The sequence below is a fragment of the Leiobunum rupestre genome, chromosome 10, assembly GCF_980474605.1.
Source record: "Leiobunum rupestre chromosome 10, qqLeiRupe1.1.hap1, whole genome shotgun sequence".
Classification (NCBI taxonomy): Eukaryota; Metazoa; Arthropoda; class Arachnida; order Opiliones; family Sclerosomatidae; genus Leiobunum; species Leiobunum rupestre.
The window spans coordinates 28,132,803-28,153,539 of record NC_143393.1 but is presented as its reverse complement, the minus strand read 5'-3'; the positions used below and the strand labels follow the sequence as shown (position 1 = coordinate 28,153,539).

General features: G+C 36.7%; 1 protein-coding gene across 1 annotated transcript; it reads right to left on the bottom strand.

Annotated features, from left to right (window-relative positions):
- Positions 1–16,900: 16,900 nt before the first annotated feature.
- On the bottom strand, positions 16,901–20,435 carry GlyRS (glycine--tRNA ligase). Its single transcript, XM_090160605.1, has 15 exons — positions 20,103–20,435; positions 19,920–20,021; positions 19,751–19,853; positions 19,545–19,686; positions 19,326–19,491; positions 18,968–19,263; positions 18,734–18,896; positions 18,484–18,648; positions 18,311–18,423; positions 18,101–18,241; positions 17,954–18,039; positions 17,601–17,710; positions 17,423–17,516; positions 17,173–17,360; positions 16,901–17,098 (listed from the first exon to the last, which is right to left on the bottom strand). The coding sequence occupies exons 1-15, from the start codon at positions 20,337–20,339 to the stop codon at positions 16,991–16,993; spliced, it is 2,214 nt and encodes a 737-aa protein (XP_090016731.1). The 5' UTR covers positions 20,340–20,435; the 3' UTR covers positions 16,901–16,990.
- Between the last annotated feature and the right edge of the window lie 302 nt (positions 20,436–20,737).

Below are 20,737 nucleotides of genomic sequence, written 5' to 3'. Positions count from 1 at the left end.
GATACTCAACAATAACAAGTATTCTTTATTTAGTTGAAACCATAATAAAATAACTTAACAAAGGCCATTACGTTGGTGTAATTTTCGCTGATCTTAGCAAAGCATTTGACACAGTGGACCATGAAATACTTCTATAATTTCTACATCAGAAAAACTTGACAAAGATATCACTAAATTGGTTTGAATCCTATCTTACAAGCCGTTGCTATAGGTGGCGAAATATCCGGAGATAAAACTGTAAAGAGATGTGTACAGCAAGGTATACTAGGTCCAACCTTGTTCAATACATACACGAGTGATATTAATCAACACTTGCCCCTAAGTATGTCAAAGGAATATGCCGCTGATAATGCACTCTTAAATTCTAGAGCAAACATCGAGGACCCAATGAATGATCTACAGTGTGAAGCAAAAAGCCTCAAATCTATTTTCACTTCTAGGACACTAACATAAAATGAAAAAAACAGAGTTCATGATCTTGTTCTCGAATGGAAAATCATTTAATCAAGATGACTATCCCAAGATAAATGGAACTAAAATTAAGAGAGTTAGTCACTATACACTCTCATGGCATAAATATATTAACCACATCATCAAGAAAACTAACAGCAGACTCGGCATCCTTAGACCGCTATATACGTCCTTAGATTCTGACACCTTAAGTTTATTATACTAAAGGCCTTTTCACACGAGCCAACTTTTTGATCCAACTAGATGAGGCAACTTGAGTTGAGTAAACTAGTTGGTTCGTGTGAATAAAAGTTCGATGAGTTGATCCACCAAAAAAGAACGCGAGAAAAAAATGGATCACTGATCCATTTTTGCAGCCTCAGCATTTTGATTTGAAAAGTTGGCTCGTGTGAAAAGGCCTTTACAATGATACAACCATTTTTTTCGTATGGTGATATCTTTTATAACTCAGCAAAGGAGTCTGATTTAAAGAGACTTCAGGTGGCGCATAATAATGGTGCCCGCTTTGTGGCTAAAAAGAAAAAGCATTCATCAGCCACAGAGGCACGAGAACAATGGTTAACATTAAAGCAACAATATCATTTAAACATTCTCACGCTCATGTGCAAAATTTATCATAATAATTGCCCGGAGTACCTCTTCGATCACTTTAAAAAACCATCCGATGTGCATAAATATCAAACCCGCGGTGCAAATCAAAATATTTATGTTGAAAATCCAAAAGCCTCCTTGCACACAAAAAGTACAAAAACTCATGGTATAAATTTATGGAACAACTTGACCTCTGAATTAAAACAAATAAATAATTATAAAAAATTTAGAGATGATCTTAGAAAATATGTTGCAGCAATGAACCAAATACAAATTAATCATGCAGTTTAATTTAATTTAAGTGTAGGACCTCTTTGTAAATCCGCTGTGCTATAAGAGATATCCGAATAAAAGCCTTCAATTATTATAATTATTATTATTATAAAACATTAATACTTTGCTCAAAAAATGCTATTACCTTGGCTGTGTTACATCCGGTTTTTTTCAATAAGTGAAAATTACCCAATTAAAAAAATGCCAGCAAATTGTTCTGTTCCATTGTGTTCATCTACTTTTAAGAAGACCCAAGTGTCATTTCATCGGTTTCCAGCTGATGAAAATGTATGCAAACTGGATTAAGAGCATCTTTTTTAAAGGATTTTGGAGTCAACGAAGCATACACTTCACATGGAAGAGTGCTTTGTGGTTTGCATTTTAAGGAATCAGGAAGGTAAAGTATTAAGGCAACAACTTAAATGTATTTTTAGTATATGAGACTGTAGCTTTCTTTGGTGACCAGAATGAGTTAAGGGGTACTTCACATGCACAAGTTTTTTATTCACATGAGGTTTTCTCATACATAGATTTTCAACATTGTCCGACTTTGTTAACTGTAAAAATAATATTTTAGTTTTATAATCTGCATTACATTTACTACTTATTTACTTAAATTGAAATCAACTTTGTAAATAAGAAAACAACTTAATATCAAAGAACTGTAATCGAGCAAGTTGGCAAGCCAAAATATACCTCTCCACCTGTACACAAATATACTGTGAAAAAATAAACTCAAACTCAAACTCAAACTCAGAATTGTCCCTAGTGGTATTAATTTCTCGAGACGACCCTTAAAGATATGTCCACAATTCAGAGTTATTTACTAAAAACGTAATCCCGGTTCAATGCCGCCCGGTATAAAATTTTAATTTTAATTAAAATAACTGAGACGAAACAACCGAGTTTTATTTATTCAGAATAATATAAATTAAGTAGTTACAACAGCGAGTTAGACGTACTAAAACAATGCACAATTGAATTTAACCCTATTTACAGAACAAGTTTATCAGTTAAATATAATACGAAGCAAATATTAATGAAAGAAATATCTACAGAGGGTATTTGTATTTTTCTCGCTTACGAAATACTTGCCGCATCTTTAACGCTCATTTTATTTCAACACTCGCCCTTGATTCGACATCTGGTAGTGGACGACTCGTAGACTTCCTGTTGACGTTGTGACACATACCGCATGAAAAAGACCAATACTGGCCAATTTCTAATATCATATAATGACTCGCACACCCAGGAAGTCAATGACTGCATTAGGAATCGTAGATGTCCAAATATCCACACCAATTAACAATGTATTAACAAGAAGCGAAAAACTTACCATTCATAAAGCACTCAAAGCCACTTGACTAAACGACAGCTCGTATATCAATAAATTACCGTAGATGGAATAGTTAGGGCTCTTTATAAATAAAAACAAACGAACCCAATTGATGAACTGCATTAAACATCTTAATCAGTCGAGAAAACGTTTAAAATAAATTACGAAGTAATGACGACCCAGTTAAAAACCAGACCAACATAAGTGTAAGAGTACGATGTATACAACTCGATATTTTCTTCATAAATGAACTATTACGCTTGAAAACTAATACGCCAAACACACAATAGATAACAAGTTGGCAAGCCAAAATATACCTCTCCTAAAACTAACAAAGTGGACCACCCACAGGTTCTACCCTTTAACCCTCTTATCTCTGCTGACTGCGCTAAAACAAGATTTTACCTTTAAAATTTCATACGTAAAAACATAAGCTGAGTTTATAATTTTCAAAGAAGCGTAACATCTATCGGTGGTTCTGTGGTTGAACATTCGACTGTCATGCAGAAGGTCTCGGGCTCGGAACCTGGGCGGCGCCTTCGTTTTTAATCAACAGAGAAGACGCTACATTAGAATATCTTCGATGCAATAATTCAAATGGAACACGAAATTTCGCTCTATTTTAATAAAAACCGAAATTTAATACTCTGTTAATTTGTAATAAACGCTTGCGATAAAGCTGAAGGTCTATTTTTCGATAAAGCGTAATCACTGTCGGTGGTTCTGTGGTAGAACGTCCGCCTGTCATGAATCCCACCCGATGCGATCGCAAATTGATACTAAGGCGAATACCGTAAACATTTAGACGTTTATCGTAACCCTCAGCACTCGGTCCGTCCCAAACGTCAATAAGAAGAAGTCGGAGAGAAAACACCCATACATACTAAACGCATACACAACAAACTCATCACCCACAACCGCCATGACACCAACTCAACATTCCCACACTACACATAAAAATTACAAAAAACAAACTTTCCAATAAAACGGAGTTGAAACCGTCGTCGAAAAAAAACAACCGCACCCAACCCAACCGCAAAATCTACCGTTAACGCTCACCGTCACACGGTGGTTTGGCCTCCCTTTAAACTGCAAACCTGGTTTTTGACTTTGCCCCGGTAACGCGTTCGCAGCACACAGATAGATAGACACGGTGATTGTAAAACCCCTCCTAGAGGACATAGCCCCAGAGGTGGGCATATATTGTGAGCGAATTCTGAAATGAGCGGTCAGACCTTTTTAATTTGAGTGATCCAGTAAGCTAGTGCTCAACACTGGTGATGCTATTTTCCCGTTCAGTCCCATCCAAAGGGGGATGAAATGCGGGAGGGTCGAAACCAAAATGGGGCTATGAAAGTTTTCGAGGGTCGTGCGGGTCCGAGCGAAGGGGGACCCCTGTAGAGATAATCCTTTTCTTAGTTCGCTGGACCGAACAAAGGGCAACTCTTCACTCGTTTAATTTTTTAAACTGGCTAGAATGCGTCCGAAAATACAGTATTGATATCTACATTTGACCTACTGTTTATAAAAACATCGTTGAAATAAGAGGCAATTTTTTGCATATTCTGTGTTATAGAGATTATCAAAAAACTACAAATTTTAAATAAATTCTTCATTTCCTATAAATTATTGGAATTTATTCTGATAGTTTTCGAAAAGCTATAGTTTTGCGTAGTATATATAAATATATTTATTTTTATAGATATTTATATGTGTTTATATTTTATTTATTTATATTTATTTATATATAAAATAATACGGGTCACCTTTCGCTTTTATTTGATTTTAGATCCAAATAAAGTAAATTATATAATTGTAAATATAATAATAATCAGCTAGGCTAATACCCAAGGCACCACCCTAGGCCTAAGTCATCAAGCGACTTTTGAAGCCATTAATTAAGGTGGCCGGGTTACAATGCGTAGGAGGGTGGTGGCAAGCCCTGCATTCCCGTTCGTACTTTGTAAGCTGCATTTCTATTTGACGAGTAATGGTGAAAAAGGTTCATAACATGCTTAGATACTTTCTATATATTTTCGCAAAAAAACGCCACAAAATGCAACTACAAACGGTATTGTTACATCGCAAATAGAAAATTACCTGTAGTATATTTATTGATGCTAAATTTTGTCAAGTTAATAAATCTAACATACGGGTAATTTGATTGTAAATTCCTCCATTACCTAGTTTTTTTAATGGAATATTTACAAAATAACTTTATTATTATAAATTAAAACCACTATATGTATAATACGACCGGTTTTCTTTTACAGGCGGTGGTTTAAATTTATAATAATAAAGTAATTTACGTATAGGTATTTTCTATTTATTTTCGGAACGCGGTTTTAGACTGACGCAAAAGGCTCCTAAGAATAAGTAGGCATTATTTGGTGGTATATCTTAGATTGCTCGCGTTTATTGTCCTCCGTCTAATAATGTAATTTTTATGTGCCTCACTACAAAACAATCAAAGTATTGTAACTTACATCAAGCAAATTGATACAGATAGGAATAAAAATGAAAGTTTTATTGCGTTACGTACAAACTATGCCCACTTGTGCCCCAAATATGGGACATCTGGTGGATTTGGATACTGTCTTCTTACTTTTTCGACATCGCAAACTGGTAAAATGTCTCTTTTGTGCGTTGCGTAGTAAGCGACATTTTGCTGTACACCAGCAAATTTTTTAGCGCGATAACGTGGATCTCTCCATAGCCCTAAATTGGCCAAACATCCCCAAAACTGCTTATATTTATTTTTCCTAATATTGGCGTTGGCGCGATGGGCCGGCTGGCCACGACCTTCCCATTCAAAATTCCTTTCTGTAATGCATGGCACTTGAAAACAATGGGGACATTCTGCGTCTCGAACAGTTTGGATGGGTGGCTCACTTCCCCCTGGAAAATCGTCAATCGGACATCCTAATTTATACGACGAAGTTTCAAACCTTAGCCTAAATTATATTCAATTGAAAGTATTCGAGTAACGAACTTACTGTATTCAATAGACCATCCGTTTTCGAGAAATAATTTCTTTATGGCGTCTTCTTGCTCTACGGTCACTTTTATTGACAACGTTTTTTTGCTCATTATCAAAGTTACTTAGGTACTAAAATTGATTTCTAACCGCTTGTGGAAATTTACCCTCTTTCGTCCACTGGTTCTAACGAAGAATAAAACCTACTACGAAAGCCTCGAGAACGTTACAAAGAATCCGTTGGATTTAGGTTTTTTTGGGGTTCAGCAAAAAGGGGTGGAAAATATTTTTGAAGAGATTCCGGGAAAAACCATAGCGATGTCAAGATTCCGGGAAAAACCAAAGCAATGTCATTTGCAATAACTAAGCGTATTGTACAGCGAAACGGGTTTACACACCTTGCCTCTACTTCACCTCTACGCGAGTCATTCATTTTGTGTTCCGCGAGTTTGAAATTTATTTTAGCGTAATTACCAATCGAATATGTTTTCTAACGCACTAGACGACGTTTCGAATCAAATCAGTCCCGGGAAAACCGTACCTAAATGTAAGAAACGCTTATCCGATGGCAAAATTAAAGAATACACGTATAACCGAAAGGCTCAATTTCGAAAATCGTTATCCTTGTATTTTTCATCTAGCGAAGAAAAATCGAACTTTGCCGAAAAACTGAAGATAGCCAAGGAAAAATACGCGACAATTTCTTTGGCAGGTATTTTTACGAAAGCTGTGATTTATTTGTGTAATTTGACGGAGCCCGTCACTGGTATTGATATTGAAGAAAATTATCCCAACGCAACAACAATCAACGTTATCAAAACTCAAGTTACGTCAACACTTAGTGATGGAACGGTAAAGAAATATGTTTATACGAGAAAAGCACAAGCTCAGAAATCCGTTAGCTTGTTTTTCGAAACCTTGGAAGAAAAGATCTGTTTTGAAGAAAAGTACGAGCAAGCTAAACGAAAACATTTCGGGATAGCCGTTGGCATTTTGTTTACGAAAGCGGTGGAACAACTAAACAATACGGAAGAAAATGACGCCCCGAATACTTCGATTTCATTCGAAAGCTCTTTTCATACGGAACCGAATTATTTTGTACAGGGTGAAGATATCGAAATTGAGAATTCGGAATTGAGAAATGACGAACCGACGGCTATTTCCGAAAATTACCCTCGTTTGCTGATCTTCGAAAACACTGCGTTTTTTCGTGCCCTTCAAAGTGTCGAAGAGCATGCCCGAGGTTGTCATGGTGCTCTCTCAGTTTCAAAAAAACGAGAAGTAGGCCACGTGACCGTGTACGAATGTTCTTGCCCTAAGGGACATTCGGTCGTAATCTCGACGTCTACCCAACTGGGAGAACAATATACGGTAAATTGCCTAATGTACCTAGCCTTCGTCTGTTCCGGCATGTTAGGTATTCAATACAAAAAATTGTGTAATTTTGCCAATATTGGATCATTATCGGAAAATATAGTAAAACCAATCAAAAACTCAGTTAGCGCCATTGTCGATATTCTCAAATATGAATCGGTTTCCGAAGCCATTTTTAAAGAAGCGGAAAGCGAACCGAGAGAAAATTTAGAAACGTCGAATAGCAAGACATTTTCGATAGAATCGGACGCCCGACACGCTTGCCGCAAAAATTCGTATCACTCGGATGTCGTAGCCTTAGGGAAAAATACACACAAAGTAGTAAGCATCATGCACGTCACTAAGCAAGACGATAACTCTTCCCAAAGGTACGAAGCTTTGGGAATCGAAAAAATTTACGAAGAGTTTCGAAAGAAAAATATTGTTATAAAAGACCACGCGCATGACCGCAACACATCCGTAAACAAAATTATAAAATCGAAAGGCGGCTCTACCAGTACCAATGATTGGTGGCACGCTGTAAAAGCCGTCACCAGAGAAATGAAGGTAATTGGCAAAGGCGCGAAGAGCTGCAGGACAAGGTGGCACCTATCAAAAATCATTTATATTGGTGTATAGAAAACTGCGAAAGTGACGGCGAGAAGCTCCGAGAGTTAATTTTACTATGTGTCGCGCACTTTCAAGGAAATCATGAAAAATGTTACGAAGTTTCAGCGTGTAAAAAATCAAATTACGTTCCTTGCGTATTACTTATCACGGAACCAATCGCGGTACAATTGTTAGAGGGTATGTTGAAAAAATCCACTCTGTACAGATACGCTGAAGACTATGCAAAATGCAGAGACACCTTTTTCATTGAAAGTTTTAACAATACAGTTCTTATGTATTTGGACAAACGTATTCACTACAAGTCGTTTTCCTACGAGCTCCGGCAATCGCTCGCTCGCAGTTTTAGATTGGAACGAGCACGTGTGTCGCGCTTTCACGTCACGCTACTCTACTGAAACCGCCGAGAATGAACGCAGGACCAAAGGAAAGAAAAATTACGTCCCCAAAACGTACCGGTAAGTAAGCTCACTGCAAATTTTAGCGTTTTCTATCAAATTTCTCGCAATTCCTAAAACTAATGTTGAATATAATTTTAGTTTTGTGAAATCAATTTGGCGGCTGCTGAAATCTTCGCCACCAGAATGCGCAACTTCAGAGAACCAAGATGAAACCATACACAGTGAAGAAGAACAAAATTAAAACAAGTTAGCGAGCCAAAATATACCTCTCCTCGGAAGAATGGTCCCTAGTGGTATTAATTTCTCGACACGACCCCCAAAGATATCTCCGCAATTCAGAGTTATTTACGAAAAACGTATTCTCGGTTCAAACCCTGCCCGGTATAAAATTTTAATTTTAATTTAAATAATTGAGACGAAACAATCGAGTTTAATTTATTCAGAATATTATAAATTAAGTAGTTACAACAGCGAGTTAGACTTACTAAAACAATGCACAATTGAATTTAACCCTTTTTACAGTACATGTTTATCAGTTGAATATAATACTAAGCAAATTTTAATGAAAGAAATATCTACAGATGGTATTTGTATTTTTCTCGCTTACGAAATACTTGCCGCATCTTTAACGCTCATTTTATTTCAACGCTCGTAGACTTCCAGTTGTGACACATACCGCATGAAAAAGACCAATGCCGTCCAATTTCCAATATCATATAATGACTCGCACACCCAGGAAATCATTGACTGCGTTAGAAATCGTAGATATCCAAATATCCACACCAAATGTATTTACAAGAAGCAAAAACCTTACCATCAACAAAGCACAGAGAGCCACTTGACTAACAGCCAGCTCTTAAAGCAATTAACGTTAAATTATCTCCTTTGAATTAACACAACTATATATAGGTCGTTAAAAATACCCGTAAATAAATAACAAAAAAACTAACAAAGTGGACCACCCACAGGGTCTACCCTTTAACCCTCTTATCTCGGCTGACTGCGCTAAAACAAGATTTAACCTTTAAAAAACCAGATTAGGCCTTCATAAATTAATTAATAAAAAAAGACTTTATTACCTATTATGCTTACGATGCAGTGGCGGATTTACACATTTCCCAAAAGAAGGCTGTTCATATTTTGCCGCCCTTACCTTTACAATTGTCAGTTCCCATTTTTTTTTACAATACAACAACTTGGTTAAAATTGCACAGGAAATAGTTTTTGGGTATATTTTTTTTAATAAAAAAACGACTTTTATTGCCTTATTTACGAGTGGCCCTTCATTCCACGCGAGCTTACCGTCAGCTCCCTACACTCATAGCCGGCTGTATTAGAGAAGGCCGGGAAATCTCGGCGGTTGAAAAAATATTTACTGGCACGCGGCCAGACCCCAACCGCCGATAGATGGTGCTTATTGGAGTAGGAAATATTTAATGATGTCATTGCTTTTTGATTTTTACAATTTTTCTTCCACGGTGAGCGTCTGCTAGCTAGGCGGCGGTGTCAGCTGTCTAATTGTTATAAGTACCGACAAAAAAATGTAAGTACAGTTTTGTAATAATTCGTTTCATAATGTAATATTTATATCTTCCTTTTTTGAGATTATACCGAGATATTTTTTTCATTGTTATGTAAACTATAAGAAAAAGCCTTTATCTAGAAAATATCTTAAACATTAAATTAAGGTTTGTGATATGTGATTTTGTAAATCAAAAACAAATGTTCTTATTTTTAAAGTACAAAGTTCCTGTCCCTAGAATGGGCTTAAAGTTTAATATAATAGCGAAAAAGCTGCATATGCTAAAACTTTATAAAGAAATAATAAATTCCTTAAAAATTAAATGGTTTTATTAAAATAAGTTCAAAATAAAATTATTTTGTTTCATTATTTAAGTAGAACAACACTAACAATATGATAGACGAAAATAGTATTCCTAAATGGGTTTCAAATAGCTTGTTCAAAAACTTACAGGAAAGATAAATATATATAATATTTGAATCGCGCGCCTTTAGTTACTACTCCAATAAGTACCATCTAGCGGCAGGAAAAAATTACTCATGTCGCCGCCTCCGAAAATTCTATTTCCTGGCCTTCTCTAATACAGCCGGCTATGCTACACTTAACCGTTAAACTCCGCAATTTTCAGGGTTTTAAAAAAAAACGCGGGTTTTTTGTATGGGTTTTTTTATTTCGAACCCTGCTTACAAACAGTTAAAAAAAATACAAATTGCATGAAGCTATGAAAGTTCTTACAATACCTAAAGTGCACATGTGATACTGATTAAGCTTTTTTAATTTTTAAGAGAATAAAATTGTTTACACGTGTTTGAATTTTCGGTAAAGAATATAGATAATAACTACAAAGGTGTTAAAAATATATTTTAGTTTAGTTTTACTTTCGGGCGTTTCGGTTATGTAAAATTTTCGATTTCGAAGGTTAATTCGATATGAATAGTGAATAAACTTGGTTAACAATAACAAATACCTATATATATCAATGCCATGTAAAATTAATGCCATAATAAAAAATACAGAAAATAAAAAACTTACAAATTTAAACGTCAGTGTTAATAGCCGCCTGACTCAGGAAAACAAAATTCGTATTTGGAATCTTCGATAATACTAATACAGATGCATTTATATTTATTATTTAATTTATTTATTATTTATATTTAACTCCGTAACTTAATTTTTTAACGTGTATCAGATACATTTTGCAGGATAAATGTTTCTATTTTTTAAATTAAATTAAAACAACTTCCCAACGCTGCCACTGCGCCAACTAAAAAAATTTGCTCACCTAATAGTCCTAGAATTTTTTGCGCCCCAAAAAACCCTGGCGCCCGTACGCAGTTGCGTACCCTGCGTACCCTATTTCGCCGCCCCTGACCAGTTACTATAGTCGGACTTGTATGACAGGGGGTAGTGTAAAATATATTGGCCGCAATTTTGCTCTCTTCTCACTCATACAAAGTACAGGCAGAGACGCAGAAGCCGATTACTGGTTGTGGGCCGGGAACTGGATGTCTTAGCATAGAACTTAGATAACTTATATAAATTTGCGGTACGTTGAATGAACAATGAAATTGAAAGTCACCGGAAAATTTCTTGTAGACTTCTTTAGTTGCAAGACATCAGAAAACCGGCTAAAAAAATTCGGTCCCCAAATTTGCCGCCCTAGGCTCCAGCCTTTTCAGCCTTATGGTAAATCCACCACTGTTACGATGCGTGTCTTAATTTCAGTGAACCTAAGGAGCTATCGGTGGTTCTGTGGTAGAGCGCTCGACTGCCAAGCCGAATGGTCTGGGTTCGAAACCTGGGTGGCGCATTTGTTTTTAATCAATAGAGAAACGCTAAATTAGAATTTCTTCGATGCAATAATTTCAATTTCAATTCTATTTCAATTAAACCAAAATTTCGTACTCTATTAAATACGCTTCCGATAAAGCTGAAGGTCTAATTTTCAATAAGGCGTAACAAGTGTCGGTGGTTCTGTGATAGAACGTCCGCCTGTCAAGCAGGAGGTCTCGGGTTCAAATCCCGCCCGATGCGATCGCAAATTGATACTAAGACGAATACCGTGTACAACTGGTGGAAACCCTGCCATTGGACGTTGAGAGGTAGCGATACACTCATCACTCGGTCCGTCCCAAAGTCATTAAGAAGAAGTTGGAGAGAAAACGCCCATATAAACACAACAGACTCAACATGCACAACCATCAGAACACAAATACAACACTCACAACCTACGTATAAACACTACAAAAACGTAAAACACCAAACCGTCACGGCGGTGAGCGAAAAAACACCATCCAAACCAAAACGCAAATGTATCCGCTAACGCTCACCGTCACACGGTGGTTTTGCAAACCCTTCGAGAAACTGCAAACGCAGAGATCTCGAGAAACTGCGTACGCAGTGATTACACTTTGCACCGAAAATGCGAACGCGTTCGCAGGCCTGACAGACCCACAGACAGACACGGTGGTTGTATAACCCCTCCTAGGGAACTTTGTCCCCTCGGAGAGGTAATTAATAACTAATTTGGGGCACAAGTGGGCATAGTTTGTACGTAACGCAATAAAACTTTCATTTTTATTCCTATCTGTATCAATTTGCTTGATGTAAGTTACAATACTTTGATTGTTTTGTAGTGAGGCACATAAAAATTACATTATTAGACGGAGGACAATAAACGCGAGCAATCTAAGATATACCACCAAATAATGCCTACTTATTCTTAGGAGCCTTTTGCGTCAGTCTAAAACCGCGTTCCGAAAATAAATAGAAAATACCTATACGTAAATTACTTTATTATTATAAATTTAAACCACCGCCTGTAAAAGAAAACCGGTCGTATTATACATATAGTGGTTTTAATTTATAATAATAAAGTTATTTTGTAAATATTCCATTAAAAAAACTAGGTAATGGAGGAATTTACAATCAAATTACCCGTATGTTAGATTTATTAACTTGACAAAATTTAGCATCAATAAATATACTACAGGTAATTTTCTATTTGCGATGTAACAATACCGTTTGTAGTTGCATTTTGTGGCGTTTTTTTGCGAAAATATATAGAAAGTATCTAAGCATGTTATGAACCTTTTTCACCATTACTCGTCAAATAGAAATGCAGCTTACAAAGTACGAACGGGAATATTTACAATTATATAATTTACTTTATTTGGATCTAAAATCAAATAAAAGCGAAAGGTGACCCGTATTATTTTATATATAAATAAAATATAAACACATATAAATATCTATAAAAATAAATATATTTATATATACTACGCAAAACTATAGCTTTTCGAACACTATCCGAATAAATTCCAATAATTTATAGGAAATGAAGAATTTATTTAAAATTTGTAGTTTTTTGATAATCTCTATAATATCTTTATTCATAACACAGAATATGCAAAAAATTGCCTCTTATTTCAACGATGTTTTTATAAACAGTAGGTCAAATGTAGATATCAATACTGTATTTTCGGACGCATTCTAGCTAGTTTAAAAAATTAAACGAGTGAAGAGTTGCCCTTTGTTGGGTCCAGCGAACTAAGAAAAGGATTATCTCTACAGGGGTCCCCCTTCGCTCGGACCCGCACGACCATCGAAAACTTTCATAGACTATATGTTTTCATGAAGGTAGGAAATACGGATTTGAGGAAATCCCGATTTTGTTCTCAGCGGGGAGCTTATTAAGAAACTCGTATTTGGACGTTTTCATGGAAGTCCACTCTTTACTTTCAAACGGGTTTCACACCCCAGAAACCTCTACACTTGGAATGTTCTTACTACTCTCTCCACTTCCTTCGGATAAGGGCAGCTGGCCGGTCGTTTCATTTTGCAGTAGCGCGTGATTACTGTAAACTCCAAGCAAATCGATCCCAGTTTAATGCTAAAAACTGATTTAGCTTTATTAATTTCCCAATTTATTAGCTTAGGAAAATTAATACGTCAACGAACACAAAACTCAATCCTAAGAAGGAGAAGCATTCTTTCGCTAAAATTAAGCTATATTCAGAATTAGGTTCCACTAAGCACTAACTTCTTCAAATGAGCCCAATCCTACTTTCGAGTGGCTCAGTTAACTTGTCCCCCTCCCCCCCCCAAACGCTGTGTTCAAAAATTAACAAGTTGATTGAAAGGCACCCATTTTGCACCATCAGTAAACCATTACGCACCCATGGTGTTAAGTAAGAAATTGCAATTTCAAAGGGGGGGGGGGGCAACTTTATCCGAGCCCACCCCCCACTTCCATTTTTCCCTAACACTTGTTAACCAATCAAACGCACCATTATGCACCACAGTCGAATTAAAAAGTGGGGGCTAGGTTAATATTTGATGTAATGCTATAGGGATAAGGGTGCGTAATGATTCGACTGTGGTGCATAATGGTGCGTTATGGGTGCGTTTGATTGGTTAATAAGTTTTAGGATAAAGTTGGCCCCCCTTTGAGATTGCAATTTCTTACTGAACACCATGGGGGGTGCGTAATGGTTTACGGATGGTGCAAAATGGTGTATAATGGGTGCCTTTCAATCAACTTGTTAATTTTTGAACACAGCGTTTGGGGGGGGGGGGGGCAAGTTAACTGAGCCCTTTCGAGTTCTTATCTGTAGTTTACGTCACTGGGAATTTACCAGGTTACCGCCCCTTTTCCGCGGCTTATTTTAAATAAAAATTTAAAATTTAAACATTGAAATGTTCGCGTACGATTACAAAAACCTATTCGCAAAATTTACTAATTTAATCACGTCAACAATTAAATGTATTGTTTATATCTTTATATTTCTGCTTACATTTATTTTTTTATTTAAAAAGTGTCGTTAAAACCTAGGTTAAAACATGTGAAACCACAACCTTTTAGTAGTGCTCGGAATTATTTATTCATTATCATAAATTGCGAAATTTTTTTCCTCATCGTATTGAAGAAATAAACTTGTTATGTAACCAACGATTTCGTTAATCTACTACTCATTCTACTTATTCAAATAAATAATTGTTTTTATTAAGTTTTAGGTGTATCCACTTTCTTTTATTCAGCTATTTCATCTTGAAATATTACTATTTAAATTAAGGCTAAAAGTATTTATTCGTGAATAAAAAAAGTCCGAGCACTACTTATTAGTAACTACATTTCCAACTAAATAAACCCCCAGTGTATCAAACACGTGTTCGTGCGTTTTCATTCGAAGAAAATCCAGATTTACCAAGGAAATACAGGTGCGTTTCCCGTATTTCAGAAAATACGTGTTTTCTCAAATACGAGCGTTTTCATTCAGCGTAGCACGGATTTAGAAATACGGATTTAGGAAATCCGTATTTCCTACCTCCATGAAAACATAGTCATAGCCCCGTTTTGGTTTCGACCCTCCCGCATTTCATCCCCCTTTGGATGGGACTGAACGGCTGATGAAAAACCGGCCTTTAAACTGAAGCAGCTCAGGCCGAGCGCCGTGAAATTCTCTCATAGCGTTTTCCATTGGGAACCTCCGAGTGTGATCCGGATTTGTAGAATGACGTCACTGATCGCTGTAGGAGGCGCTCGGAGCAGTCGCCCTCGTAGCTCCCAATGAAATACGAAACGTTTTCGGAGCACTCTTTTGTTTCCCTCCGACTCTTGAGTTGGGGCAGCTGGGAGCACTCCGGGAGGGAGTACCTTGGTCAATGGAAGACGATCCTCCCTCTCAGAGTTGCCCCTTTTTTCCCAATGGAATACGATTATGATTTTGGAGCACTCCGGGAGTGCTCGGAGGTTCCCAATGGAAAACGCTATTAGTCACTGACCGTTCACGGTGCGTTGAGCGAAATCGGCTGATCGACACGCTAGCCTGCTCAATTTGAAGCGCCACGTCCTCCAGCGGCGGGATAATTCGTTCACTAGAAAGCGCTGACGGCGGGCTGAATGAGATCGCGCCGAGAGAAGCGGTAGTTTTTTAACATTGGAATTTCTCAACGCGCTGAGCGAAGGGATAGTCTTTTTTCCAAAATTCGCTCGCAGCGCGGTGAGAAAAAAAATATACAAATAATATTTTATTGTCGATTTTTTTTTCAAAGCACTTTTTTACGAAATAATTTATAAGTAATGAAACTTTTTTCTCACAGCGCTTTGAGCGAATTCCGGGAAACAGTCAACCCCGTCGTTCAGTGGGATGAGAAATTCCAATGTTAAAAAACTAGCGCTTCTCTCGGCGCGATCTCACTCAGCCCGCCGTCAGCGCTTTCTAGTGAACGAATTATCCCGCCGCTAGGGGAAGCTGCGCTTAAAATGGAGCAGGCTAGCGCGTCGATCGGCCGATCTCGCTCACCGCGCCGTGAAAAATCACTGACTGAGCGAACTAATCGGCGATCACCCTGAACTCGCTCAATTTATCTTTCTCGCTTAATAAGACCTTCGTATTTGAAGTGCTCACTCGTTTCGAGAGGATTTTCAAAAATGAACGCTCACAATGTTTGCCCACCTCTGCATAGTCCCCTCGAGAAGGTAAAAACAACAGCTGATAAGCGGACACATGACTAGTTCTTTTGTTTACATTATTAACGTTGACAGCGTCTTCTTTGCCTGGTTTTCTCGGCGCGTATTTTGATTTAAAAAATATCCAAACGTATTTTACTTATTTATTAATAAGTAATTTAAAGATTACGGAAAGAAATTATAACTTTAAAATTACACAATTAGTAATAATTAATGAAACCATGGACATTAGTATATCTACTAATGTCCATGATGAAACTCTAAAAATTGGAACGTTTTCGCCATATACTCTAGCCATTTCTTAGTTGTTACGTCAGCGCCAAAGATCGATGTAGAAAAAAAAAGGGAACTAATTTCACTTTCGCAATTTTCAGGCGATTGCTGGGGCCGCTATCGTCGCGAGCAGAGTGCCCCAGCGTAAGTTCTGAATGCGCCCCCGTTGCAGTGGCCCAATCTTGTCCACGTTATTCGGATCACCGAAATAACCTGAAAAAGGTCGAGCCTCATTAATAACGCGGAAAATATAAACTGGAGTACTGTGGTACCGAAAAACACGTAGAACCAGAATAATTTAGAAAATTTTGAAACTGGAATAACGTGGAAACTAAATAAAGTAAAACATTTCAGATAGTGATAACTCGATCTACAATATCAAAATTTTCCTTATCTAGCTAATCATGGTGGGAAATTGTGAGATGATACCTAATGAAATGGTATCTACTGAAATTGTAACGTTTTTGTTTATACTTTCCATTTCATTATAGTTATATAAAAGCCATTGTTTTACAAATAATTTTACTTATAATTTCATTTTCGCATGTTTTTCAGGAGGATGGGAACATGGTTTCATGGAGAAATCACCATAATCACCAATTTAAGCCTTGTGTATGGAAAAAGTCCAGCTCAAACTTTTATTTCCTTTCGTCAATTAATTGTACATAAATAAAAAGGATATTCTACCATTAACTTATTTAGTTGCTTCTTGTTGCTCAAATTTAGGGTAAGAGGCGGCTATTTGTTGCCACTTTTTCTTTCCTTTAGATAAGTCACTAATTATTGGTGCAAGTTCTTCCAACTGCGAAAAAGATATTTTAATTGTGTGTGACTCCAGCTTACCACTAAGACTTTAAAACTGCTAGAAAATCTTACAGGAGCTCTGATTTGCTCCATGGAATCCCTTTCTCTAAGTGTAGCTGTGTGAGGTTCAATTAAGGTATCAAAATCTACCGTTATCCCAAATGGAATTGCTATTTCATCAGTACGGGCATATCGTCTGCCAATAGATCCACTACTGTCATCTACCTTGTGTGATATATCATAATTGGTCAAGGATTGAGCTAGAAAAATTGTTATATTAATATTTCGATGCTGCTCATTCAAGGTATACCTCTCTACTTACAAAGTTTCTTCACAAATTGAGTAAACTCTGTATTGCCACTCAGAGGAAGGACAGAGCATTTTATTGGCGCAATCATAGGAGGCAGAGCAAAATACTAGAGACATTAGAAGTTCCACTTTTATTTCCCACTTTTTAATAGAAAAATATTGATAGGGATAATTTTGGTGTATGAACTTACGGTTCTTTGTTCATCACCTTCTCTCATCCTAAAATTGTGCTCCCAAACAGAGTACATAATTCTTCCAACACCAAATGACGGTTCGATAACTCCAGGCACTATTTCCTCCACTGTAATATGCATTAAATAACCATGATTACTGACTTTAAAGTATTATGTGTAACACGGGATAGATGTAGAGAAAATACCAGGTGTGGTTACAGAAATATATTTTGTATTGCCACACTTTTGAAAGCAGAAGAGGGGGTGAAATGGACTAAAATTTAAAGTATCTAATTTTTGGGAAATCATGAACCAGCCCTTAGAGCCAAGCCTCGCTAAATCAACAAAAAGACGCAAAATATTCTGCTAACCATGAACAGTTTTCTGGTACCTCTTGATAGCTACCATATCCTTGGATATGATGAAAGCATCAACACCCACTTTAAGGTTGTATTCTCTATTAATATAAAATATTGCGTAACTCTTACTGCTAAAAAAAAATAAAATTATCTTCTTACCCGCTTGCATTTAAAGCTGATTCAAGTTCATTAACCTCATCCTCCGATAATGCAGCTAATGCCTCTGATACTATCTTAGCATCCTTTTTAAAAGCTTTTCCCATTACAGACTTTTGTGGCTGACACTCTGTGACATCAATTGTCTTGTAATGGTGGAATTAAGGAACATATAACAGGAGTTTCAGAGTGGCTAATGTAAATGAATAAAAGGATATGGGCTCTTTTAATTTCTTTTCCGCTGCTAGTTTAACTCCAGTAGCTTTTGAATGCTGAGTCAGGTCGTAACAGGATCTATCAGCACAGCCAACACATTCAACCCAGCCCTGTAGGATTTTGTTATTTTTAAATATTTAATAATCCAATTAATTTTTTAATTATCTTACATAGGATGTTTTACATTCAGCATCCCAACAATCACAAGCATAGTGGGCCATTTCATTGCCCATGTGTTGCCTGAATCGAAGCCTTTTGGGATCTATGCCAATTTTAACCATAAACTGCTGAATACGAGCCATAAAGTAGCCGAGTGTTTGGTTGGCTATCATTCCCTGCAATAACATCAGTTTAGGTGAGTTTTGGTTTTACTGAATTACGTCCAACATGAGGGTTATTTTCAAGTTGCAAATGACTTACACTGTCAACTGCTTCTCCGACTGTCTTAACCTCCGCTGGCTTACCATCCATTTGATTGCACGCGGAATAAAGCACCACTTTTAAATTACGTACATAATTAAACTTGGGGTGATCTTTCAAGTTTGGGTCCACAAAATGCTCAATTTCACACATAGTAAATTCCCTTTAATAATATAAATTAAATTTGAACGTTATTGGACAAGATTTATCAGGAAGCTTAATTTAAGGATTTACCTCACTCTAAGTAGCCCAGATCTAGGTGAAATTTCATTTCTAAAGGAATTGCCAATTTGGGCGGCAGCAAAGGGTAGTTTTCCTTGATTGAACTCCAGCAGTCTTTTGAAATTAACAAAAATGCCTTGCGCAGTTTCAGGTCTTAAGAACCCCTTCACTAAGCCAGTTGGTCCAATTGAAGTTTGAAACATTAGGTTAAATTCCATCGCATCTGATAACTCATTTCCTGTGATAGGGGATTTCATGTTGTATTTTCTTAAAATAGAATTCAATTCATCTTTTGTCATCCCGTCAAGCTAGTAAAGATTTTATTTTTATGTTATTCTATGAAAAAGTGTTTAGTTGAATGTGAACTTACTTTAACTATTATATCTTCAAACTGAACTTTATCTTCTGAAGTGACCTTTTTATCTGATGCTAATTTCTCTAAATGGGCTTTGATTAGATGATCTAAGCGGAAACACTCCCCAGTTTTTAGATCTTTAACCATCAGATCAGCGAACCTATCAACATGCCCAGATGCCCTAAAATAATTGTTCTTCAGCAAATTTTGATTTATATATTTTCTACATATTACTTTAAAACTGGTTCCGGCGTTAACATGGTGCAGTCTACTTCTAACATTTGCTCTTCTAGCACAAAATGGCTTCTCCATACATTTAACATGTTGCTCTTCATAGCACAACCCATTGGTCCAAAGTCATATTGGCCAGTTATACCTAATGTAGTTTAATTTTAAACTAAGAGGCTTTGTTTATCGAAACAGTTTATGATATAATTTACCTCCATAAATAGCGAAAGACTGATCGAAAAAAAACCTCCTCCTTAATAAATCTTCCATTCTAGCACGGTCAAACCCTGCTTCTGGTGGAGCTAATTGAAGCTCCTTTATAAAGATATTTGAGCATTAACTTTAATTGAATATGTCAGGGTAACTTTATTAATATCATACCTTATCCTCTAGTTGTTTTTTACGTAATTTAAGTTCATTTACCGCTTTCTTTACATCTAACTCCGGAGCCCCTATTTCTTTCAACTTACGAACGATATCCCCCTGTAATGAAATTGTCCAGAGTACGCATGGTCATTTTAGAGCTAACTGTCAAATATGATACTGGGGTTCATTTGAGCCTACCTGTTCTTTTACAGATTTTCTGTAAGGCTCCAATATACTAATAATTTTGGGATCTTCCATTTTCTGTACAAATGCTAGTTTATATTGGATAACTTTCTTAGATCCCCAATTTGTGGGCAAATTTTTAAATTTTAAAAGGAAAGTGCGGAAATGTCTTTGGTTGCTTACGTGGCTAGCCGAATTTGGAGAAAGCAAATACGGGCCCAACAATTTCCTTAATCGACAGGTGAAATTCATAAAACAGAAAAACTGGATAAGTGACTTATACCGAGGCTTCACAATTGGACGGTACTCGTGGTCACTTTTTATGCGTAGAATTAGAGCTAAGGCAAATGATGCAAGGATATTCCATTATTACGGTAGTTTGTAAGCTTATAACAGAATCTAGCAGATTTTCTACTGCCTTTAAGGCTGTAAAAGATGATAACTTCCGTCCAGTACGTAAGCTTGCGGAAACTGACAAATAATTCTATCAAATCTATCGTAAATTGATTTAACGTTCATCGCAGCCAATGAAACTAGTAGAAAACGTAAACAAACCGGCGTGGGTCATTATTTCGTAATAGTCCTGATTTCTCATTGGACCGGTGAAAAATAATCTCGATTTTATTTACTGCTCTGCGGAAGATGGCGCT